Genomic DNA, 25,873 nt, shown 5'->3' with positions numbered 1-25,873 from the left:
GCCTGGAGAGTCCCCACAGATGGAGGAGCCTGGTGGGTTATTAAGTTCATGGGTTCACAGAGTCGGACATGAGCAACTAAGCACAGGCAGCACATCCAACTTTAAAGCGAGCAAGTGACAGCTCTGCTTTGGCGAAACTTGAAGGACTTTTTGCTCTCAGTTCAGTTCAGTTCAGTCACTCAGTCGTGTCTGACTCTTTGTGACCCCATGAATCGCAGCACATCAGGCCTCCCTGTCCATCACCAACTCCTGGAGTTCACTCAAACTTACGTCCATCGAGTCCGAGATGCCATCCAGCCATCTCATCCTTTGTTATCCCCTTCTCCTCCTGCCCCCAATCCCTCTCAGCATCAGAGTCTTTTCCAATGAGTCAACTCTTCACATGAGGTGGCCAAAGTACTGGAGTTTCAGCTTTAGCATCATTCCTTCCAAAAGAAATCCCAGGGCTGATCTCCTTCAGAATGGACTGGTTGGATCTCCTTGCAATCCGAGGGACTCTCAAGAGTCTTCTCCAACACCACAGTTCAAAAGCATCAATTCTTCGGCGCTCAGCCTTCTTCACAATCCAACTCTCACATCCATACATGACTATTGGAAAAACCATAGCCTTGACTAGACGGACCTTTGTTGGCAAAGTAATGTCTCTGCTTTTGAATACACCATCTAGGTTGGTCATAACTTTCCTTTCAAGGAGTAAATGTCTTTTAATTTCATGGCTGCAATCACCATCTGCAGTGATTTTGGAGCCCCAAAAAATGAAGTCTGACACTGTTTCCACTGTTTCCCCACCTATTTGCCATGAAGTGATGGGACCAGATACCATGATCTTCGTTTTCTGAATGTTGAGCTTTAAGCCAACTTTGTCACTCTCCTCTTTCACTTTCATCAAGAGGCTTTTTAGTTCTCCTTCAGTTTCTGCCATAAGGGTGGTGTCATCTGCATACCTTTTTTGCTCTAGCAGTCTTCAAAGTGTAAGAAGTTTCTCCGATAGCAGAGCAGGATAGTTAAGGACACAGAGCCTGGAGCCTAAGAAGAGGGCTCCGGCTCCAGTGAAGGGAGACGTGGAAATGGTACCAGCACACAGTCTGTGGCTCAGGCTGCGGGTGACAGAGCCTGCTTCACTGCAGAGAGGGGTCAGAGGAGAGTGAACGGGACGGAGTCATTCCTCGGCATTCTGGAAAACAAACAGGCTGTGATGTGTCCCTCAGGGGCCATGGAGGTGGGGTGGGGGTGGTGAGGAGAAAGCCTTGATTTGTAGCATTTATCAGTTTCCATGGTGTACCTGGGCTTTCCTGGTGGTTCAGACGGCAAAGAATCTGCCTGCAGCGCGGGAGACCTGGGTTCGATCAGGAGTTGGGAAAATCCCCTAGAGGGGCACGTGGCAACCCACTCCAGTATTCCTGTTTGGAGAATCCCCATGGGCAGAGGAGCCTGGTGGCCTACAGTCCATGGTGTTGCAGTCAGACACGACTGAGCAACGAAGCACAGCACACAGTGTACCTAGTCCTACCTTGGCTGATTTTAAACTATCACTGTGGTATCACTGGGAAGAGACGCAGCGTAGCACACCATGATTCAAGAGACGTAAATAAACTCAGAAACGCAGTAAGTTGTAAATAGTTAGGAACTGATGAGTTGTACTTATTACCTTTGTTTTAATATAACTAATTGTGAGTTTATATAATGTAAGTTTTAGCAATGGCTGTGTTGAACAACTAAGTCCAAACAGTCCTGAGAACTGGCTCTCATGAGACAGTACGAGCAAGCTCCAGCACATACCTTGAAAAGGGGCATTTTTCACACATTTGGACTGTAAATCGTAGGAAGTCTCAAAAGATACCTGCACAATGCATTTGGGTATCATTTCTTCACACTGATATCTTAGCAAACATCTGTTAACAGCTTGCCTTCAAAGGAAAAAAAGAAAAAACATCTGTAGAATTTCACTCTTAAGGTTCATCCTGCAAACTTTCCTTAAACTTTCTCCAGAACATTTTATAGGCATCCTCTTTGTTGAGTTCTTCTAGTTGAGAATTTTCCAGTTTGCAGTTGGAATGTTTCATGTGACTTACGGCACCCATGAGTTAATACTTTCAGAGATGTTCCTAAAACACCATATTAGCCTTATTTCAACTGTTCATTCACAAATTTTTAATGTTTGTTGCTCAATAATCATAAAGGCTTGGCTTGAGTTTCATCTCATCTTTCTTCTTCTTCAGTTTTAGTCAAAGGAAAATTGACAGGCATCACAGCCGTAAGGAGAGAGAAAGGAGTTCAAATGCTATAAAGCAAATAATCAATTTCCTATAACAGAGCTGACCATTAATTTCCTTAGCCGAATCCAGAATTTTACTACATTTCCAAGAATCCATACTAGTATTTTCCCGGTGTTGTGGATACATGGGACTGAATAAGGCCACCTGGTTCCTCTTCAGAGATCCCTCATTAACTACTCCCCCTCTCCCACCCCCGCCCCACTCCAACACACACACACACACACACACACACACACACACACACCTCATCTAAGTTACTTAACCTCTCTGAGCAAAGGTTTGCAGCCTGTAAAATAAGGGACCGGTAAACAATGTCTATATCTCTTTCAGCTTTTTTAAATTTATTTAACTTTTCAAAATTTATTCTGGAAAATTAAAATTAATTGGAAATAGGATAAAAAGAAAAAAAATTCAGGAAAGAACAACTTGTTGCTCATTTGGGCAGTCCGCCTGGTCTGCCGTTTGGGGATGACACCATGTTAATTCTTTGAGAGGAATAGGTACATTCATCCACCCTCTTTCCTTACAAGGCAACAGTTCATGAAAATGCCTCTTCCATAAAAAAGATTTGCATGACCCATTTCGCGGCTGCTGAGCTGTTTGTGATCCTGAAAGTTTGGTTTTCTTCAGTGTGAGTTTCGGTTTGCGTCACGGTCCTCTCCGAGGTCGCCCCGCGTGACACTGCTCTGGGGCCATCCGGGCCGCCTCCACCTCCCACCTGTCCTCCAGGGCTTCGGCGGACTGGACTCCTACGCCGCCTTCCTGCAGCCGCCTCCTACCCTCCCCTCGGGGTCTGTAACCCCAAAACTAACAGCTAGAGCGCCAGGCTCCGGCAGCAGGGGTAGGGGCGTGTTCCAAGGTGCCTTGGAAAAAATAAGACGTCCCCGAAGGATGCTAGCGCCTAGGATACTTTTAAAACGAACTTGGCGGGGCAGCGGGAGCTCCCCCTCACTCCTCTCTGGAGAGAGGGCATCCCAGGTGTGCCTTAAACGCCTTCGATCTTGCAGTTTCCGGTTACAAAGGTCCCATCGCCCCGCAGGTCCCGGGTCCGCGTGATGTGGTTTATTGTGGCAACAGTTCCCTGGCGTCGAGCGCCTCCTGCCGAGCCCTGAAGCGCCCGAGGCTGGGGACAGCGGAGGCGCGGGGCGCGCGGCCCGTGCGCTGGGCTCGGGGGGCGCTGGGCGCACGGGCAGCGCGGCCGCAGGAATCGCGCGCACCGCGCACGATGGGCTGCGGACCTTCCCAACCCGATGAAGAAAGGAGACGCGTGCCCGCGCCCAGGAAGGGCTGGGAAGAGGGATTCAAGGTAAAAGCACACACACACAAAGCAGACAGACTGTACAGCCTCTTGCCTGGGAGGCCTGGCGAGTCCCACGCCTGGAGGCGGCTGGAGAGGGCCCTGCGGGCGATCACAGCCCGCCTGATGCCTGAGCATTGGGCGGACCGGGAGGGAGCGGCTTGCTTCAGCGGGGATCTAACTGCCTTCTCAACCAGGACTCGTGTTGCTCTAGGCCTAGCTTTTGGGTTTCAAGAGCCCACGAAGGTGGTCACACTCCCGGGCCAGAGGCGGGGCTAACGGGAGAACGGCGCGTTCTGCTTGGAACTGGGCTGGTGGTGATGCCCCAGGGAAGATGAGACTTCCTGGGAGCCGCCCTATATTATCGGCTTCCCTGATGGGAGTAAGACCCGGAGGAGACCTCCGCAGCCGTCCAGCTGAGCTCTCTTGCTTCTCACAAGAGGATCCCGAGGCCCAGAGAGGTGGACCACTTGCCAGAGGCTGTACAGCTTGTTTTGGGGGAACAGCCGGAGACAGTGCTGAATTGTCAGGAGTCTCATTTCAGGACTCCACCCACTCTCCCGTAATTCTTCTAGAGACACGATGGGGCAGTTTACACCCCCCCTCCCCCCCAGGCTAGGGCATGGAGGAATGGGCTGGTGGGGGCAAAAATGAGGTCCATGATTCTTGACATCGTCACTACCATCGCGAGACTTCCACAAAGAGAACTAGGAACCCACCAAGGTCCCTTCTAGAGGGATTATCCCAAGATCATGCTACCATATAATTTATCATCAAAAGAGTGAAAGGCAACCCTATTAATAAATTTGCCCAGACAATCCAATATAAGCCCATACTGTCTGCCGCAAATCAAGATATCATGTCGCCCTTCCTATATTCCCTGATGGCTCAGTTGGTAAAGAGGCTGCCTGCATTGCAGGAGCCCGGGGTTCAGTCCCTGGGTGGGGAAGATCCTCTGGAGAAGGAAATGGCAATGCACTCCAGTATTCTTGCTTGGAGAATCCCATGGACAGGTGGACTACAGTCCATGGGGTCACAAAGAGTTTGACACGACTGAGTGGCTAACACACACACACATTCCTAAAGGGCTTGTTTGGAAATACAGTTTAAAGAGCAAACACTCTCTCAGCAGGTGGTGGGTAAGTCATTCTTCAGTATCAGTTACAACACCTACTGTGTGTAAATACATCAAAACCAAACCAGACTTACTAAAGGTTGGGACTCAAGCGTGGTCCGTGGGGGGACTCCTGTGCCCAGATGCACACCTATTTCAACACTGCTTTCTGCTTTTCATCCCAACTGCCACTGTCTGCTTTCAAGAAACCATCGCCTTTTACACTGGATCTTGTCTTTCTGCCTCTCTCATCACCACCCTAACCAGGCTATCTTCCACACTGCCTCCTGTCTTCCTAAGAAAAAGTTGCCTTTGTTGCATGAAAGTTTACATTTGGTCTCATCGGTCTCTCTGATGTCATCCTCTCCTCACCAGTCCTTTGCATTCATCTGCCAAAACAAGAAGCTGCAGTGCCCAGTTCTTCCAGGCTTCATCACACTCCGTGCCTTTCCCCCATGCCATTCGCACTTCCTGGAATATCTTCCCTGGGCCCCATTCCTGGTCCTCCTGATGAACTCCTATCTGTCCTTCCACACTGAGCCCAAGCTCCACTGCCCAAACACTGTGACACTCCCTTATCCCCATGGTAGATGTTTGTTTAAGCTCCTTTGCCCTCATAGATTTATGGGCTTCTTGGGAGCAATTTGATCATCTTTGTTATTCATCACCGTTGGGGAATAACATTAAGAATACTTTTTTTCTCTCTTTTCCCCCCAAATATATTCATGTGACTTTAAAGTACTAATCCATTCTGGTTTTCCCTTTTTTGGTACAAAAATCTTTTAAAATTTATTTTCATTGGCATGATTACATAGAAGACTTCAGTAGAAGAAAATTTTCACTATTTCTGTTTGTTTTATGGCCATTATCATTTGTCCCATCTCATGGTTATTACTGAAAAAAATATATGTGTGTATATTTTATAGAGCAGGAGTGCTGAAAAGCAATCATCTCCAAGTGTCAAATACACTGGGTCCCTTTGGACCAAGCATTCCCAAGTCTGGGAAGGGTTCTGGGTTTCTTCCTGACCTATCCTGGGTAAGACAGTCATCGCCCCTTGCTTGGATTTTTGTACAACACTCCTAACTAGTCTCCCTGGGTGCTTCCTTCACAACCAGCTTCTACCTGCCCTGCAGCTCCAATCTTCCACGTGACCTCCAGAGGGATCATTCTAAAATAAAATCTGATTATGTCCGTTCTCTGCTGGAAAAAAGTCACTGACCCACTAGGTAGGCATATCCACCGATGGTCAAGTGTGTGACTACCTAGGTTTGATTTCTGGATTCACCACTTGTCAGCTGTGTGACTTGGGTCCAGTTATTTGACTTCTCTGTGCCCTGGCTTCCTTTTCTGTAAAAAGAAAGTAATGATAGTTATTTTGTAGAGTTTCTGGGAGGAATAAATGAATTCAGTTCACATTAAGTGCTCATACCAGAACTTGGCACAGGATAAGCACTTAATATTGGTTATTGCAATCACTGTTTTTACAATTATTAGTTATTGCAGTCACTATTAATATTAGTTACCATAATCACTATTATTACAACTATTAGTTATTTCAGTCACTATTAATGTTAGTTATTACAATCACTATTATTATATTTATGTGAGATAAAACACAAAGTTCTTAGCATACCTTACCAGCCACCCTCAAGCTGCTGCTGGTCAGATGCCCCAGTTTCATCTCTCCCTGCTCCTCTGTTCTAATCAAACCTCACCACAGGTTCCCCAACCCCATTCTGTTCCTACCTCTGTGCCTTTGCCCCCCACCCCCTCTTTCCTTCAGCTCTACCTTCTACATCTTCCTGGACCACAGGCAGATATGCTCCCAGGTTTCAAGATGACTCAAGACCACTCTTGTCTATAACCCTGCCCCTCCCCCCATGCTGGCAGACTGAACTTCATACCTTCTCCCATCATATTTCAAAACATTTATTGTGCTTATTTATTTCCATGCTAGCCTCCCATCCTAAGCTGCTACTGAAGGAAAGAACTGTTTTTTTGTCTTAGTCTCCAGTGCTCACTATGGTGTCCGGTGCAGAGCAGAGATTAATGAATGTTTTGGGGTGACTGCATGTAAAGCTGATGCTGACATGAGCTCCTCAGATTCTTTAGCCTCTTCTTGTCTCTGAGGAGCATAACTGAACTAATGACAGTCAGCAAGGAGGAAATTCGATATTAAAATGACCTGAAAATAGGCTCAGACCTGACTCTCTTTCCCTACTCCAAACATTTGACTTTGGAAATCCAATCTGGGAAAAATATAATTATTAACTAAATACTCTCTGGCTATCAGAACAGCACTTTTTTTTACCTTCATAAATGCATAGGGCTTGAGAGTTCCCTAGTTACAAAGTGTCTTTTAAATGAGATGAACACGTTTGTTTGCCTGAAATATTTATGTTTCTTAGCAGCTCGACTTTAAAATATTCTGAACGTAACTTCTTGAGATCTGCCTGCCGACTTTCTGTTCACTGTACCTTAAAGTGGCAAGAAGACACGGTAATAAAATAATACATAATAAAGAAAGCATGGGGAACTGTTCTTAGAAGAAATGCTCTTCTTCCATGTGATCAACTCAAAGTTTCTTGCCTTATATAAAAGGGGAGAGACTAAATTGGAATAGATGATTTCTGAGTATCCTTGGCAGTTTTCCCTTAAACTTTGACAGGAAAATTCTTGTTTGTCACCAGTAAAGGGAGTTAACTTTTTAAAGTTCATTTTTTTTAAAAAAAATTATATTTCTAGTTGTTTTTGATTCAGTTCAGTTGCTCAGTCTTGTCCGACTTTGCGACCCCATGACCCCATGGACTGCAGTGCACCAGGCTCCCCTGTCCATCACCAACTCCTGGACCTTGCTCAAACTCATGTCCATCAAGTCGGTGACACCATCCAACAGTCTCATCCTCTGTCATCCCCTTCTCCTCCTGCCTTCAATCTTTCCCAGCATCAGAGTCTTTTCCAATGAATCAGTTCTTCACATCAGATGGCCAGAGTATTGGAGCTTCAGCTTCAGCATCAGTCTTTCCAATGAATATTCAGGATAATGTTTTTGGAGGGTTGCTATTTCTTATTATGTTTATTTGAAATAAACTACAAAGAACCAAAATTTAATGAGAAAAATTCTTCCTATATGTTTACAGACAAATATATTTATCAGTTATCTGCCAATAGGAAGGTTTCAGCTCCAGGGAACTGTGACAGATGACTCTCCTTCCAAACTGTTCATCAGATTTGTTTCTACAAAGCGTTAGAACACAACATATAATTGCCATCAGACCAACCAACCAACAAAATACCTTTCTATAGTTAAAAGTAATACCTTTCTTGGGATGCTGATAATGCCCATGCATAGCTGTTACTTTGGAATTCACAGCTTTTCATGTCTGACTAAAATTGCTGGATTTTTATCCCAAGACAATGAAGCATAAAATAAAATCGATACAAAATATGAAAACATTGATTCTGTACTTCTGCTACAACTTCATCTCAAGGACAAAATAAAACCTTCTACCCACCTCCTGACCCCCATACCATTACAGTTAGACTTCTCATTGGTGTGAAAATATAAACTCTGCATGCATAGACAGACCAGGAAAACTGTCTACACCATATCCCCATGAGGCATAGATCTAATTAATTTGTAAATATCTCTCATCTTTGAACTACATCTTTTCTCAAGTCTAGATTATGAAATTGAATGTTAAAACTTCCAGAATGTGTTGCACATAGATAAGATATTTGAAAGACATCGTTAGTTTGCAAAAGAGAAAAACCTTAAATTTCTGCTCTAGAAACTGAAGGCTGTTGGTATATGTTCTTTTATGCTGGAAGATTGTGTTTCATTGGCTACAATTTGAGTTTTGGTCACTGACAGAGCTTGAAGGCAGACTGTATTTAAACAAGCATAAATGGGAAAGATTCTTGCTCAGGCCTGGATGAGCTGCTTTGATGAAACAATTGGGAGGTTGTGTGGAATTTAAATCTACTCTGACTTGTAATTGACAGATATCTTTGTGAAAATCCATGTGTTAGACTAAAAACATTCAAACTTGCTCTCAGTTCCAACGTGGGCATTTTGTTTGTTTTGTTGTTGTTGCTGTTAAATCAGTTCCCCGTTTGAGGATCTCCCCTGAAAATTTTTAAATGGCAAAATGAGTCCCCATGTGTAACTCAGTGCTTTGCTAGGTTCATAAACCGATGGATCTGTGAAACAAAAGGAACTTGTAAAAAATATCTGTTTTACTATCACTTCATAGATTGGGTTTTAATAGCTCATTTGGCAAGAGGAGCAAGAATGCTGGATATAATCTTTATCTTCAATGTGAACTGTGAGCCCCTTAAAGATAAACATCAGACAGGGTCTCCTTTTCCTGTTACATGAAATATAAATATAATATGAGATATATATACCTATAGCTGATGTTCAAGCTGGTTTTAAAAAAGGCAGAGAAACCAGAGATCAAATTGCCAACATCCGCTGGATCATGGAAAAAGCAAGAGAGTTCCAGAAAAACATCTATTTCTGATTTATTGACTATGCCAAAGCCTTTGACTGTGTGGATCACAATAAACTGTGGAAAATTCTTTAAGAGACGGGAATACCAGACCACCTAACCTGCCTCTTGAGAAATCTGTATAAGGTCAGGAAGCAACAGTTAGAACTGGCCATGGAACAACAGACTGGTTCCAAATAGGAAAAGGAGTACGTCAAGGCTGTATATTGTCACCCTGCTTATTTAACTTCTATGCAGAGTACATCATGAGAAATGCTGGACTGGAAGAAACACAAGCTGGAATCAAGATTGCTGGGAGAAATATCAATAATCTCAGATATGCAGATAACACCACCCTTATGGCAGAAAGTGAAGAGGACCTAAAAAGCCTCTTGGTGAAAGTGAAAGAGGAGAGTGAAAAAGTTGGCTTAAAACTCAACATTTAGAAAACGAAGATCATGGCATCCGGTCCCATCACTTCATGGGAAATAGATGGGGAAACAGTGGAAACAGTGTCAGACTTTATTTTGGGGGGCTCCAAAATCACTGCAGATGGTGACTGCAGCCATGAAATGAAAAGACGCTTACTCCTTGGAAGAAAAGTTATGACCAACCTGGATAGTATATTCAAAAGCAGAGACATTACTTTGCCGACTAAGGTCCATCTAGTCAAGGCTATGGTTTTTCCTGTGGTCATGTATGGATGTGAGAGTTGGACTGTGAAGAAGGCTGAGCGCCAAAGAATTGATGCGTTTGATCTGTGGTGTTGGAGAAGACTCTTGAGAGTCCCTCGGACTGCAAGGAGATCCAACCAGTCCATTCTGAAGGAGATCAACCCTGGAATTTCTTTGGAAGGAATGATGCTAAAGCTGAAGCTCCAGTACTTTGGCCACCTCATGAGAAGAGTTGACTCATTGGAAAAGACTCTGATGCTGGGAGGGATTGGGGGCAGGAGGAGAAGGGGACAACAGAGGATGAGATGGCTGGATGGCATCACGGACTGGATGGACGTGAGTCTGAGTGAACTCTGGGAGCTGGTGATGGACAGGGAGGCCTGGTGTGCTGTGATTCATGGGGTCGCAAAGAGTCGGACACGACTGAGCGACTGAACTGAACTGAACTGAACTGAACTGATACCTATAGCTATGTATATATATTTCATACAACAAAGGAAAAGGAGGCCCTGTCTGATAAAACATGACTGTTATTATATAATAACATAGCATGGAATATGTTATATGTAAAGACTCTTTTCCTGGGTCAGCTTACTATTCAGGGACTGTATGCACTATAACTGAGTCTGAGAAGAGAGAGATGAAGAGACAAAGAGAAAAGCCTGTAGTTGTTCTCACCCTTTATCCTTGAGCTGAGTCGTATTTCAGGACCGTTGAGTTTTTGTTTGCTTACTTCTTTGTTTGTTCAGTTGGTTGGTTTATCATATTTTCTCGTGTAGTTCTGAACCACAGAACTAATTAGGTCTCAACATAATGAACTGATGTTGGTTTAGCTGGAATGATCGTGTTCTGTAAACAGGATGAAAAGCAATGCAAGTCTCCCTACTAATAGAACATACAAGAATGGCTAACAGAATTACGAGGACGTGAGGATGACAGGGGCCCTCAACCTATCAATGGTGGTTCCTCCTTAACCTCTGAAGGAGCTTTGGAATGCTTCCAGAAAGTGGTCAGATGGACTCAACTATTTTAAATTGTTTTTTTTCTTTTTTTTTTTTTAATTGTGAAAGTACCAAGAGCCAACTCACTGGAAAAGATCCTGATGCTGGGAAAGATTGAGGGCATGAGAAGAAGGGGGAAACAGAGGATGAGATGGTTGGATGACATCATTGACTTGATGGACATGAATCATAGCAAGCTCCAGAAGATAGTGAAGGGCAGGGTAGCCTGGCGTGCTGCAGTCCATGGGTTCACAAAGAGTCCAACGTGACTGAGGAACTGAACAACAGCAACCAAGGGTTTTATGCTGATGTCCTGGCTTCTGACTCTTTTCCTAGAGGGAATGTTTTCTTCTTGGTCCCTAGAGTCATAATTTAGAGCCAGAAGGGGCCTCCCTCCTTTAAACTGAAGCTCTGAGAAGGTCTATTCTCCCTCCCTTCTAATATGTTGGGGCCTACTCTTTCCCCCACTTCCGCGGCCAAGGTCCCAGTTCCTGTTTAATCCAGTCTCACCTGGACAGTTGCAGTCCTCATACCGGTCACCCCGTTTTGTCCCTTCCTTCCCTCTACTCCTGCCGTGGGCGCTAACCCAAGAGTGATTTTTCTAAAAATCACACCTGATCACTTTATTTCACTTCCTGTATAAAAAGCCTACAAAGGATTCCTGTTGCCTTCAAAGCAAAATGGCATGTATCTGCTTGTCACAAAAGACTTTCCCACCTCAGCAGCTACCACTTTCTACATCAGTCTATTTCTGCTTACCTGGAATAATTCAAGTTTCTGAGCACACCGTGTTGTTTCACATCCCACCATCCTTTGTACTTCTCCTGTGTCCAGAATGACATTTTCCCTTTCCGTACTGGGACTTCGGGTTTCTCTGGTGGCTCAGTGGTAAAGAATCTGCCTGCAATGCAGGAGACCTGGGTTTGATCCCTGGGTTAGGAAAATCCCCTGGAGAAGGAAATGGCAACCCACTCCAGTGTTCTTGCCTGGGAAATCCCATGAGCGGAGGAGCCTGGCGGGCTACAGTCCATGGGGTCACAAAGGATTCGGATGTGACTTAGTGACTAAACAACTGGAAGCTCATTCATAAACTCAAGTCAACTCATGTCAACTCAAGCATCTTCTCACTGACATTTCCCTGGATCTTCCCAGCTTCTAGAGCTGCATTTCTTGGCTGCTGGCACTGCGGCATCTTCAACTGGGTCCTGTTTCTGACGTCACATCACCATCTCCCTCTCTGTAGTTGTATCTTCTACCTCCCTCTTCTAAGGACACGGGTGATTACATTCAGAGCTCCCAGGATACTCCTGCTATCATAAAGTCCTTAATTTATGGCAAAAAGAGAAGTCTCTTTTGCCTTAAAAGATCACATCAACAGGTTGCTGGGTACTATTCAGCCTCCCACAGATAACCAATTGACTATGTATTCATAAAGCAGACCCTGAAACATTTTCATTTTCCAAGAAACCATTTTCTGGGACTTCTCTTGGTGGTGCAGTGGCTAAAACTCCACGTTCCGAATCCAGAGGGCCTGGGTTCAATCCCTGGCCAGGGCACTAGATCTCACATGCCACAGCTAAGACTTCAGCTGCTGCAGCTAAAGATCCTGCATGCGGCAACGAAGATTTAAGATCCCACGTGCCACACCTAAAACCCGGTGCAACCAAATAAATAAATAAAAATACATTAAAAAAAAAAAAACAAAAATTGTATATCAACTGTACTTCCATAAAATTTTTAAAAAGAAACCATTTTCTAAGAAGTCTTGACTCTCACAAAGCCATTCCCTTTTCACAGGCTGATGTTGGTGTGGCTCATTCTGGGGAGAATTACAGACCCCAGATTGAAACTTCACTGCCCGAGGACGCTATGGGCAGCCCCGGAGACCTGGACAAGCAGGCCCAGTTGGGAAGCTTACCTGGAACTATTCCAGAAAGTTTCCCATCTCCTAGTGAAAGAAACAGAAGACTAAATTCAGGTAACGATCTCCGTATGTATTGATCTCTGTAAAATACTGTTTCTCTGGATACATTTTATAATGTGTGTTTGGGGACTCACATCACTGCTTTTTGTGTTCCAGGCAGTGCTTCAAGTGATAAGGTCCCATCACTAAGACATTAGGAGTTAGCCTTAGGCCTTCATTATGTGAGTAATACTAACCATTACTTACTCACATCATGAATTAATAAGATACTAAAAATTTTGTTGATGACATAATTAAAACTTTCTTTTTTACTTAAAACTAAAAGCCTTAGGACTAGCCTGGTGGTCCAGTGGCTAAGACTTCGAACTCCCAATGCCGGGGGCCTGGGTTCGATCCCTCGTCAGGGAGCTAGATCCCACGTGCTGCAATTAAACTGCATGCTGCCTCTAAGGTAGGAGCTCCCTCGTGCCACATCTAAGATCTGGTACAGCCTAATTAATTAGTTAACTAAAAAAACTAAGAGTTCTTATTGGTGGTTGGATAAGGCCTTGGGAATAGCAGTTGCCCAGGCTTTAGTTAAATTCCTCAAAACTCCCACCATCTTTACAAGGCAAAGTTCTACATTTAAAAAATCTGTAAAACCTACATCAAACTATTTCTCCTGTCTCTCCCCATTCAAAGCTATCAGCAGATATATAGTAAAAGTATCTTCCAAAAACATCAAAGATATAATTTTGACCTAGTGTGTTCTTTAGAAACTGTTAGTGGGCCTTTTTTTTTTTTTTTTAATGGTGTGTTTTCACTTTACTTGAGCTACCTTCTGGTGTTAAGAGCTGTTATTTGTATTTCTTCAGCCTTTAAAACAAATTGAACTTATCAGACTCCAAGGAAGAGTACTCTCTTTTATTCGAAGGGGAAAGCTTTCATTTCATTCTTCATTCCCATAGTTTCTTCCCTAGGAACCAGTTACAGTTGGAAAATAAATTGGATAGTAAGTGACATTCTTTTACTTGGACTTTTGTGGCAACTTGGGTTATGACAAACTTCCTTTTTTTTTTAATGCCCATTTTATTTATCTTTTAAACTGAAGCATAATTGATTTACAATAATGGTATTAGTCTTAGGAGTACAGGGTAGGGATTCACTATTTTTACAGATTATATATGCCATTAAAACTTATTACAAGATATAATGGCTATAATTCCCTGGGCTAGAAAATACATCTTTGTTGCTTATCTACTTAATGCATAGTAGACTGTCTCTTCATCACCTACCTCTATCTTGCCCCTACTCCTTTCCTTCTCGCCTTTGGTAACCACTAGTGTTGTCTTCTTGGAGAAGGCAATGGCACCCCACTCCAGTGCTCTTGCCTGGAAAATCCCATGGATGGAGGAGCCTGGTGGGCTGCAGTCCATGGGGTCGCAAAGTCGGACACGACTGAGCGACTTCCCTTTCACTTTTCACTTTCCTGCATTGGAGAAGGAAATGGCCACCCACTCCAGTGTTCTTGCCTGGAGAATGCCAGGGACGGGGGAGCCTGGTGGGCTGCCATCTATGGGGTCGCACAGAGTCGGACGCGACTGAAGCGACTTATTAGCAGCAGCAGCAGCGGCAGCAGCAGTGTGTCCTCTATATCTGTGAACCTGTTTCTGTTTTGCATATACATTTGTTTGTGTTATTTTTTAGATTCCACATATAAGTGATACTGTATAGTCTGTGTCTTTCTGTGTCTGATATTTCATTAAGTGTAATATTCGCTAAGTCCATCACAAGTTTCACATTGCTCCTCGTCTTGTGCTTCTGATAGGGTGTAGCATGACCTCTAAGGATGAGGGAGGGGTAGGGGACGCAGGGCAGAGATGCCCCCCTCACCCTCAGTGTTGGGCCAGCACATGTATTTTTTCTCTCTGATAATTCTGTTGATGAGAATCCCTCCTAGACTGCAATACGAATGCTCGCTATCCACGTGTTAACAGACTACAGATAATCAGGAGGACAGGGACCTGGGTGCCTCTGGACAGGCAGTCCTGCCATTTGTATACACTGTTGAGAGCAGTGTGGGGAGGGAGGCCCCAGGGAAGCAGGAGAGAGACCAGCGGGGGAGAGGCTGAGCCACAAGAGCAGGTGTTTTCAAAATGCAGTACCAATTTATTTTCAGGGAAGCGCTCCCCACAGGATGAGTAACAACCAGTGCCCTGAGCTTTCTATTTGTTCTCATCCCAGTTTCCTTTGGGGCTTCCCAGGTGGTGCAGTGATAAAGAATCCACCTGCCAAGGCAGGAGACACGGAAGATGTGAGTTTGATCCCTAGGGTGGGAAGATTCTCCTGGAGAAGGAAGTGGCCACCCACTCCTGTATCCTTGCCTGGGAAATCCCATGGACAGAGGAGCCCGGCGGGCTACCGTCCATGGGGTCGCAGAGTCAGACACGACTGAAGCAACTTAGTGTGTACGCAGTTTCCTCTCTGTCTCCTCTCTGCATCCCTGCTCTTCACAGCTACAGAGTATGTTTGTTTAAAATTTCAAGAAGGTCAATATTCTTAAGTGAGAGACATCTGGTTTGTGTGTGTGTGTGTCTGGGGGTTTTTTCCTATCTTCCCATTACAAATTCATGAAAACTGTCTTCGTTATACAGTGATGTTAGAAATTTTCATGAAAAGATTTCATCCACTGGATGGAAAGAGCGTCTTAAAATACAAGAGAGCTCACTTCTTTCTTTCATTTTTTTGAAGTGTCAGTGGCTAGAGACTATTTATTTAATTTATTTTGGCTGTGCTGTGCAGCATACAGTATCCCGACCAGGATTCGAACCCGTGCCCCCTGCACTGGGAGCATGGAGTCTTAACACCTGGACCACCTGAGAGATCATTTCCAGGGACCCCTCATTGCACCTTTATTTTATGAGGCTGTGAAAACGGGATGCTTCCTTGCTTACTTATATAATTGGGTGATGTGTAATGGGGCGGTCCCTCTCATTAGTGCTCCCCTATAAACTGTGTCTGTGCCATTTTTAGAATAACTGATAAAAACTTAGCTACCACTTGACTCCAATTCTGATTTGGTTCAAAGACTCTTTTGAAAAAGGCATGCTTTTACTTATGTAGATTTAGCAGATGGCGTAATTGTAAACTCAGGGTTGCAGAACTAGAAGTCTCTTGGCAACATCACGCTGTTTATCCTTTGTATACAAAGCATAGAAACCAAACTGCAACTCATGAGAGTCACTGAAAGACTATCTCGTTTGTGCCTGTGGTTTAGCTTCATAATTATTGCACAGAACCTGTGTAATCATACCCAAGTGTATATGTGTTGTTACAACAAAAATGTAGTATATAGCAGCACATGAAAGACTTTTTTGTTATGTTAATATTCCAACCTGCTAAGTAAACATTATATTATGTTGATGTGTATCCTCTGTAAGAATATTAAGGATTTGAACTTCAAAGGATTATAAAGATTTGTAATAGAAACATATTTAGGTACAAGTGTTGAGACTAAGAATTAATTATTTAGCATGATTTATAAGGCATGTAATTAGCATTTGATTGATAAAATCATTGTGCTTAAATTTCACTGTCTCTTTTTCTTTTCCTTTGGAAGACCTAGTGATCAATGGATTAATCCATAAACCCCAACCCTTAGAGAATCGAGAGCGACCAAAGTCATCAGACATTCTGGAGGAGTTAATTGTTCAAGGAATAATACAGAGCCACAGCAAAGTATTTAGAAATGGAGAATCATACGATGTCATGGCAAGTAATTTTGTGATTAACACTAACTTATAGGAAAAATGAGCTTTCCAGGTGGCTTAGTGCTGAAGAATCTGCCTGCCAGTGCAGGAGACTCATGAGACTCAGGTTTGATCCCTGGGCCAGAAAGATCCCCTGGAAAATAATAATCCACTCTAGACATGACTGAGTGACTCAGCATGCCCTACAGAGTTAAAAATAGCAACAGGATATGACTGATCGCAAGTTATTTTTTCCAGCAATATGCATCTTAGTGTCACAATACAGATTATACTATAGCATTTATCTAAGCCAGGTTTTTCCTCCCATTAACTCCCTCACCCCTCCACACACCATCCTTCTCTATGGATTCAGGAATTGCCTGATCATTAATGATTAATGAATCCAGTAAGACATATCTTGGGTTTTACCGAACTTGAAACCTAAGACCCACTGAATAAAATGCCTTCCTTCTTTCAGCAATTTTTATTAAACATTGCCTCTGTATTAGGTATGTGAATATAGAACTGAATGCTGGCTTATCCAATAAGAAAATAGGCCTAAATACCAAAGCTAGAGCAGATATGCTTATCATTTATATACACACCTAGAAGTCAATCATGAGGAAATAAAATGAAATGATAAAAATTGTTATACCCTATTTTTCTTTGTCAGTTCATCTTAATTAATCAATCATTGTTTTCCTGTAGTGTGAGCAGTTCGTTTTATCCTGATTTTAACTGGTTGTGGTCAAAGTCTTGAGTTCTTCACTTTTGAATAAGTTCTTTGTAAACCTGTGGTGAGGATAGCAGGCTTGGTGTTGTTTTGCTTAGTTCTCTTGTTTGTTTGGATTTCTTTTAAAGCCACTGCTCCCAGCAGTACCTGTAATCCTAAAGCGTGAAGTGAAGTCGCTCAGTCATGTCCGACTCTTTGCGACCCCATGGACTGTAGCCCACCAGGCTCCTCCCTCCATGGGATTCTCCAGGCAAGAGTATGGGAGTGGGTTGCCATTTCCTTCTCCAAGGGATCTTCCCGACCCAGGGATCAAACCTAAGTCTCCCTCATTCCAGGCAGACGCTTTAACCTCTGAGCCACCAGGGAAGCCCTAATCCTAAAGCATAGACAGAGGAAAAAAGAAGATGAGAAGAAGAAATAACACAGAAAAGAGGCCTAAGGGAAAATGAGCAGGAAAGAAAAGAATGAACCTGAAATGATGGAAATTAAGGCCTGAAATTATATCAAAGCCGCCTTAGTGGTGGCCAGTCTCCTGTGTTGTAGGGAAAACAATCAATAGGGAATAAAAAGATTCATTATTGAAATCAAGTTTGCCACCAAGACTAAGTCACTTAGTGTTTCAATAAAGGTAATTTCCTTCTCTGTGTGTGGGACTTGCTGAGAACGCATGAATAAAAGCCAACATGGCATTTTCTTTTGGAGAAGGAAAAAATAGGTGCTACAGAAAGTATTCAGCGAAAGGAAGGAGATTGTTAAGCCTTATGAGTGATATTTTCAAGCTGCCAATAATAAGAGGAAGTGAGGGAAGGTAAAAATGGACCATATGATGGAAAAAATGATGCCAACATAATGACAATTTACATTTGTATAACAACACCAGCTATCAGGATACAGGGCATTTTGGAGTACCTTATCTTACTTTCCTTTGGAGAAGGAAATGGCAACCCACTCCAGTGTTCTTGCCTGGAGAATCCCAGGGACGGGGGAGCCTGGTGGCAGACCGTCTATGGGGCTGCACAGAGTCGGACACGACTGAAGCAACTTAGCAGCAGCAGCAGGAGCATCTTACTTCAAAGTACTAAAAAATGATGTGTCTTTAATATGAAAAAGGCTAGAAGAGATTTTTTTCTTGCTGTAAATGAATCTCTGGGGAATCAGAAAATAAAAGGTGGATCAAAAAAAAAAAAAAAGACAGGAGAGCCATCTGGAGGAAGATAGATTGTGTGGACATTCAGTAACTAAGCAATGACTTCTGAAGAGAGATGCTATTGTCCCTGGATGTTCACACCAGAGGGAGTAGCATTAAAATATTTTTCAGTGATTCCAATGCCAGAGATGAATGAATTCAGACTCAGACCTCACTAGGGCACCAGCAAGGTTAATTAATATAAGCTACATCGTGAAAGAAACGTATCTATTAAAAAATGAAAACTACAGGCTTGACCTTCAATAACATCATTAAGAGAGCCAAAGATGAAGGCTGTGTTTGTATTCGTATTATGCAGAAAGGGAATGCTGGTGGAGCATAGTTGGAGTGTTCTCAGAAGGATTTAAATGTGACAGGACTGCAGAGGTAGGCAAGAATAACACAGTCTGGTTGTTTTTTTTTTTTTTTTTTTGGTTTGGAATTGGGCCAAGATGTCCAACAAAAGCCAGACTTGCAACAGGCCAGAACAGTAATTCATCTTAATACCTAGCACAGTCCTTAACCTGAACATCGCAACACCCAGGAAGCTTTCAGAACTCCTGGGACCAGTGGCAGAGGCTGGGCCCCAGAATGTGGTGCTTTGAAAGCTCCCAGGGTCCTCCTGAGCAGCCCAGGCTGAGAAGTACTGCCCTGAAGTGTCAGTAAAAGTGTACACCAAGCCCTCACATTCATGATCAAGTTGGGAAGGGTTAAAGCTTTCGAAACTAAAATTCCCCCATTCACCCTGAAAGATAGTCCTAAAATATTCCAGAAAATAGAGCATCTGTTCACTAGAGGACTAAGACGGTACCTCGGAAGCGTATGGAAATGAAGAGATATAATTGTTCAGGGTCACGGGTGAAGTCTCTTTCAATTCATATATAGCTGAGAACATGTATGTCAGACACCAGAGATCTTGAATATCTGGGGGAAAATTATAAGGCCAATGCAAAAAGATGAGAATGAATATCGCAGGACTGAAAAGGGAACCGTATTAAGAATGAAAATATCATGAGATAGTTAATACTTTTAACTAAGAAACAAAGAGCCAAAGGAAACAAAAAGGGAATAGTCCAAAAAAAAAGCAATGTTAGTGTCAGTAGGTAGTACAATAGGTTGGATTCAGACATATAAACACCATTCTTCACTGGGGGCTTTAAAAAAAAAAACTTTAAATGAAATATTATGAGAAAAAAAACAGAACAGTAAATGTGAGAATACTTTAAAAATAAGACTTCTTAAGTAGACCAATAGTTACTTAAATATAATGGAATGTTTGACGTAGATCTGCCCTGTCTTAGCCAGGTTGTTATCTTTAATTCTGTCATCCTTCAGAGTGAAATAGAATAAAGGATGCTGAAAAGGGGACTCCCCTATGACCTAGTCTCTTCCTAGAAGTCCACAGCTGTGTCTTTGTCCAGGAGATATGGCATGTGGGATCTTAGTTCCCCGACCAGGGATGGAACCCCTGCCCCTGTATTGGAAGTGCAGAGTCTTAACCACTGGACCACCAGGGAAGTACCCCCTGTCGTCTTTTTTCTCAATTTTTTCCATCATCTGCTTTTTAGCCACTACTATGTTCTCCTGGATAACCTGCCTGAAAGCATATTCATACTAATAGGTGTTACGTTCACTCAGAATTATAATTATATGTAAGAAATACAATGTTAAGAAGCTAAATTATCAGACCAAGTGAATCGTCCAGTACATTTTAAAACATTCTCATGAGACTCCAGTGACTGTATTATGAATGTAAATTGGTTTTATGTACACATGTAAATATGTGTATGGCTTGGTACAGATCTCTTTAAAGAGATGGGATTGGCTCTCATTTATCCACATAGGTATTATCCACTTTGTTGTTGTTTAGTCACTAAGTCAACCAGTCAATCCTAAAAGAAATCAGTACTGAATATTCATTAGAAGGACTGATGCTGAAGATGAAACTCCAATACTTTGGCCACCTGATGCAAAGAACTGACTCACTGGAAGAGACCGTGATGCTGGGAAAGATTGAAGGCAGGAGGAGAAGGAGACAACAGAGGATGAGATGGTTGGATGGCATCACCAACTCGATGGACATGAGTTTGAGCACACTCCAGGAGTTGGTGATGGACAGGGAAGCCTGGCGTGCTGCAGTTCATGGGGCTGCAAAGAGTTGGATACGACTAAGCAACCGAACTGACTGAACTGAGTCTCTAAGTGATATCCGATTCTTTGCTATCCCAGAGGAACCCCACCAGGCTCCTGTGTCCAAGGAATTTCCCAGGCAAGTATTCTGGAGTGGGCTGCCATTTCCTTCTCCAGGGGATCTTCCTGACCCAGGGGATCGAACCCAAGTCTCCTCAACTGTCAGGCAGATTCTCTACCACTGAGCTACCAGGGAAACCCATTATCCCCTTAAGATTCTTTTATCCTAAACTCATTTCTCCCGTCCTGGGTTTCCATGCACAAGACTCTCAATCCTCTGTTGAGTCCTCCTATCTCTGGTCCAAGATGATTTCCATTTCAAGCCAACTCCTGTCCTTGATAACTTTCAATACTGTTAGGGAATTTGTTGACAATGTATCAGAGTTTCTAACATTGTTGAACCTCATGGGGAGTTTTTTTAAGGGGGAGGAAGTTGACCAGATAAAGACAAAGTAATGGCAGTTCACGCTCAGAATGACTGTCTTGGAGGTTTCAACAATGAACAGGAATGACAGATCTCTTCTGAGAATCTGCCTTACTCTATGCACAAGACTCTCACTAAGGGAGTATAGCCAAAGGAAGTTTATTTGTTGGTCAATAGTTAACTAGAAAAGTGCTGAGGGTGCCAGAAGTAACATATACAAGGTAGGTTGGCTAGAAACAAAACCCCTCAACTTATTACAGCGTCTTTGGGCGTGCCATCCCCTGCTGCTGCTCGTAAAGAAAATAGTTGAACTAATAACTTCTATAGGTTTTGAAGCTGATTTTTTGTATGGTTTCTATGGGTAGCTCTCTAGGTATAATGTGATCATGTAATGCTATCATTTTTGATAAATGGTACAAAATGATAGTTGATAACTCCTGACTTCATAAAATCCAGTCGTAAAGAATACAGATAGATTTTCTCAGGCCTTGGAAGGCTTTTCTTTAAAATGTCAAACTCAAGAAAGGACAGGGCTTGCCCAGGTAGGATTAACCTCCACAAGGGGTAGGAAGCACTTGGTTTCTTAAGAGTCATTTTTGGATAAAGCCACAGGAAGAGTCCACCCAAACTGGAAAGCCCAAGTTCTCTGGAAACTGTTGACCTCATCACTTAAATCAAGGTTCAGATCCTGTGTAAGCCTGAAGGAACCTTTCTTTATTGGATTTTAGATGACTGTATCATATTCTCCTTAGCCCTCTCTGAGTGAATGTCCCTAAAAAGACTATCTTCTCCTAATTTTATAGTCTTTCTAGTTGAGCCCCCATAGCAAGCATATCTGTCTTTTCAGCAGATAGCTTTGGCCGTCAGGGAGCCTAAAAGCCAATGGTGATTTAAAAAAAAAAAAAAAAAAAGAGTGGGGGAGGGGAACTTGCTTTGACAAACATCTCCCAGTTTTCCTGCAGTGCACAATTTCTCACCACATAAAACTGTCTGAAGGCTGCAACTGAGCCAAAACTTTAATAAATGTTTTCCCTTTAAAAGGCTTTCCAAGAATCATAGATATTAAAGCTGGAAGGAACCTTAACCACCCTCAGCAGATTGCAGAGCAGCGTCTGTAGTATAATTTTGAGAAAAGTGAGTCCAGAGAGACGAAATGCTTTGTGTCAGGTCACCTAGTGGGTAGCAGTGGTAGACCCGGGATGACATAGAGTCCAGGACCCCTGCCTGCTGGCCCCCAAGCTTCTGAATCTCATTTGTCCCCTTCTTGACAAGTACTGTGTTTGGTGTGATTCTGTGTGCTGTCATTGAACAAAGTCCATGCTTTCACTGAATGAAAAGTAATCACTGTTTATCGAGTGGCTACTGCATACTTTCCTTTTATAAAAACAAAGACTGTGAAACTTGTATTATGAAACCTATTTTACAAATGAGGAAGGGAAAGCCTACAGAGTTATGAGTTTGTGCAAAGCCACACCATGACTGAGCCAGGATTCAGACCTGAGGCTGTGCGAGTCTGGGTCTGGGGCTCTTCCTGCTGTGCTGAACTGTCTCTCTTTGTGTGATTTATCTTCTTAGTAACTACCATCTTGCAATCTGAAGACACAGTCTTTCAGATATGAAAATGAATATCAATAGCTCCTTTGTCTTTAAAAGTCTTTAGAGAAAGTAACTAGAACTATATACAGGGGTACTACCTAAGCTGGAGATACTGCGGATTCAGTTCCAGGCTACTGCAATAAAGCAAGTTAGTGTGTTAGTTGCTTAGCTGTGCCCAACTCGTTGTGGTTCTACAGATTGCAGTCTGCCAGACTCCTCTGTTCATGGAATTCTCCAGGCAAGAATACCGGAGTGGGTTGTATCTAGTATAATTTCATTGAGTGGTTGAATATGACAGATGTACTGTGAATATATTAATATTTGTATATATATATATGGGCATGGGGCTTCCCTGGTGGCTCAGATGGTAAAGAATCTGCCTGCAATGCAGGAGACCCAGATTCGACACCTGGGTTGAGAAGATCCCCTGGAGAAGGGAATGGCAATACGAGCACAGGGAATATCTGGAAAGACCCACACCAAACTCTTTAAAATAGTTTATGCTAATGAATGCATTCAAGGTCCAGCTGGTTAACAGAGGATTCAGTTCAGTTCAGTTCAGTTCAGTTGCTCAGTCATGTCCAACTCTTTGCAACCCCATGGTCTGCAGCATGTCAGGCCTCCCTGTCCATCACCAACTCCCAGAGTTTACTCAAACTCATGTCCATCGAGTTGAGGATGCCATCCAACCATCTCATCCTCTGTCATCCCCTTCTCCTCCTGCCTTCAATCTTTGCCAGCATCAGGGTCTTTTCCAATGAGTCAGTTATTTGCATCAGGTGCAGAGTACTGGAGTTTCAGCTTCAACATCAGTCCTTCTAATGAACACCCAGGACTGATCTCCTTTAGGATGGACTGGTTGGATCCCCTAAACAGAGGGCTGGGGGACTATTTATGTATCATTTTAATTTTTCATAACCAAGGTATATTATTTTAAAAAATTAAACTTTCTTTGCAAACCCTTTACAGCAGTTTAACCTTTTTTAATAACTAATAATTATAGTCAAAGTCATTATCACTGCTTTAAACTATATAAAGGATAGCCAGTCATAGGAGAAGTGCATGAGTGCTAAGTCACTACAGTCATGTCCAACTCTTTGTGACCCATGGATTGTAGCCCACCAGGCTTCTCTCCATTGGATTCTCCGGGCAAGAATACTGGAGTAGGTTGCCACTCCCTCCTCCAGGGGATCTTCCTGACCCAGGGATAGAACCCATGTCTCTTATATCTCCTGCATTGGCAGGCAGTTCTTTACCACTGGCGCCACCTGGGAAGCCCTCATAGTAAATAGTATGGATTTTTTTTTTTTCTGTAGTCATGAAACCATGTGGAAAGAACCAACATCAAAGCCCAGTACAGAGCAGAGTTGCTGTATCAGTGATTGTTAAGCCTCTCCTCCATAAAACCAAAAGTTCTAACACTAATCTCAATCCCAAATGAAAGTCTTTGGTTGCTTGTGGAATATTAAAAAATCATAGGGTTTAACTTTTTACCTTGAATTACAAATGCGTCCAGCATTCATTTGCCACCGTTTCCCATCTTGTTTGTGTTCTTCGGATTTTTTTTTCCTTCTTATCAGCCCTCTTCCATCTCTGCACTTTTTCATGTTTGTTTTTTGTTTTTGTTTTTGGTTTTTTTTAATAATCGTTTGTTTTTTTCCTAGACATCCAATAGATATTTTTTCTTTAGGAATTAGTTCTGTTGTTACCAGGAATTAAGTCTTTAGGAGTGAGTTCAGTTTTTACCAGTTTTCACATCATTGTTTTTAAAATCTATCCAAAAATCTGTTTAGATTTTTGGACTAACACCTTAAACAATGTTTATTCACTCTCTCTTGTCTTTCTCTTTGCCAGTGAATACATTTGTCTGTCCATTTTAAAAAGTGTCTTCCTCCAGGTGAGCACGACCGAGAAGCCACTGAGAAAGGCACCAGCCAGGCTGAAAAAACTTAAGATCAAGAAGGAAGGAAAAGATTTCACGATGAAGGACATAGAAGAGAAGATGCAGGCGGTGGAGGCTCGCAGGAAGGTAGCCCAGCTCTCACGTGAAGGGCGCTGCTCTGAATGAGCCATTCTCTTTAATCGGCAGCTTTCAGACAAATTGCATGGATTGTATTAATTCTGTTAGTGATCTCTATGCTTCCCATACTGTATACTTAATTTTTTTAAGTTCTCTTTGTGTGGTGAAGAAATGAAGCACCATCTTGAATTTGGTCAAATTACAGCTTCATCCATAAAGCCAACTTTATCTGCTTCTGAGAATTAAGTATGATATTTTCTTCCTATTAAGAAAAGAGACAGAAACATCAGTTGGGGCCCCGGGCGGCAGGAGGTCTCGGTTGGAGGATGGGAGCTGAGCGGAGGCTGTGCAGACCTCAGACAAGGCCTGCAGCATTCATACACACGTGGTCCCCATCACCCTCTGTCCACCATCATTTTGGGAACCAGCCTTCATGGCTTTGGTCTGATAGTCTTTACTTGCATGTCTCTTGTTGGCCTCCCAAAGAGCAAGGACTAGACCATAGCTTCTTGACAGTGTCTGGAGGGTATGGGGGCCGGAGGGGGGAGGGGGTCTGTCTCCTTCAACAGTAATTCCTCAAGCTCTGTTGAATGACTACATAATGAAATAGAGATGCCAGGAATGTTCGTTACAGGCAGTATTAATGAGAACTTGGAGAGAGTTACTTGGACTCTTTTTTCACCCTTTAACCCTGCTTTTCAGATTAAAGAAGAAGAAATAAGAAAAAGGCTACAGAGTGACCGACTTCCGGCCCCAGCCCATCATTCAGATTCAGCTGAACCAGTTGGGGAGGAGGTTCCGTTTGCAAAAGGACTCAAAACCGTGAGTTGTGCCGAATTTGAACCATCTGACCTGCAGGAAGGAACACTGCTGAAAAGGAAGAGTAAAAGTGAAACTAGCTCTGATGATAGAAACAACAGTTACGAGAATATCGGGGTTGTGGAGTCAGACATGTCCTACAATCAAGCGGACGACGTATTCTGATAAAACTTAGGCCATTTTATGTGAATTTCAGGAAAAGGCATCCATTTCCCCAAGTGTGACATTCTCAGTCTGTCTCTGGTTTTCTCTGACTGCCTGACCCCTCACCCCCTGGGATGTGCCTTGGGCTTTAGGAATGATTGTGAGAGCTGCCAGGGCTGGAGCTCAGTTGAATCGACTAAACGGCTAGTCTGGCTTTCAAAAAAATTAAATAAAAGGAAAGTTTGACCAAC

At 43.0% G+C, this 25,873-nt stretch overlaps 1 protein-coding gene and 1 long non-coding RNA gene across 2 annotated transcripts in view; one reads left to right on the top strand and one right to left on the bottom strand.

Annotated features, from left to right (window-relative positions):
* The first annotated feature begins 3,395 nt into the window (after positions 1-3,395).
* Positions 3,396-25,872, top strand: STMND1 (stathmin domain containing 1). Its single transcript, XM_004019345.6, has 5 exons — positions 3,396-3,582; positions 12,656-12,836; positions 16,381-16,532; positions 24,537-24,668; positions 25,362-25,872. Exons 1-5 carry the CDS (start codon positions 3,502-3,504, stop codon positions 25,641-25,643), a joined length of 828 nt encoding a protein of 275 aa, XP_004019394.1. The 5' UTR covers positions 3,396-3,501; the 3' UTR covers positions 25,644-25,872.
* LOC105603846 (uncharacterized) overlaps positions 3,468-25,873 on the bottom strand; it is a 78,376-nt gene continuing 55,970 nt past the window's right edge. Inside the window, exons 5-7 of the long non-coding RNA XR_003586186.3 lie at positions 24,134-24,921; positions 11,618-11,759; positions 3,468-6,037 (exon numbers count right to left, since the gene is read on the bottom strand). This is a non-coding gene — a long non-coding RNA (uncharacterized LOC105603846). The remainder of the gene's footprint in view (positions 6,038-11,617; positions 11,760-24,133; positions 24,922-25,873) is intronic.

This window comes from Ovis aries, chromosome 20, assembly GCF_016772045.2.
Source record: "Ovis aries strain OAR_USU_Benz2616 breed Rambouillet chromosome 20, ARS-UI_Ramb_v3.0, whole genome shotgun sequence".
In the NCBI taxonomy this organism is placed as follows: domain Eukaryota; kingdom Metazoa; phylum Chordata; class Mammalia; order Artiodactyla; family Bovidae; genus Ovis; species Ovis aries.
This window is presented reverse-complemented; position numbering and strand designations above follow the sequence as displayed.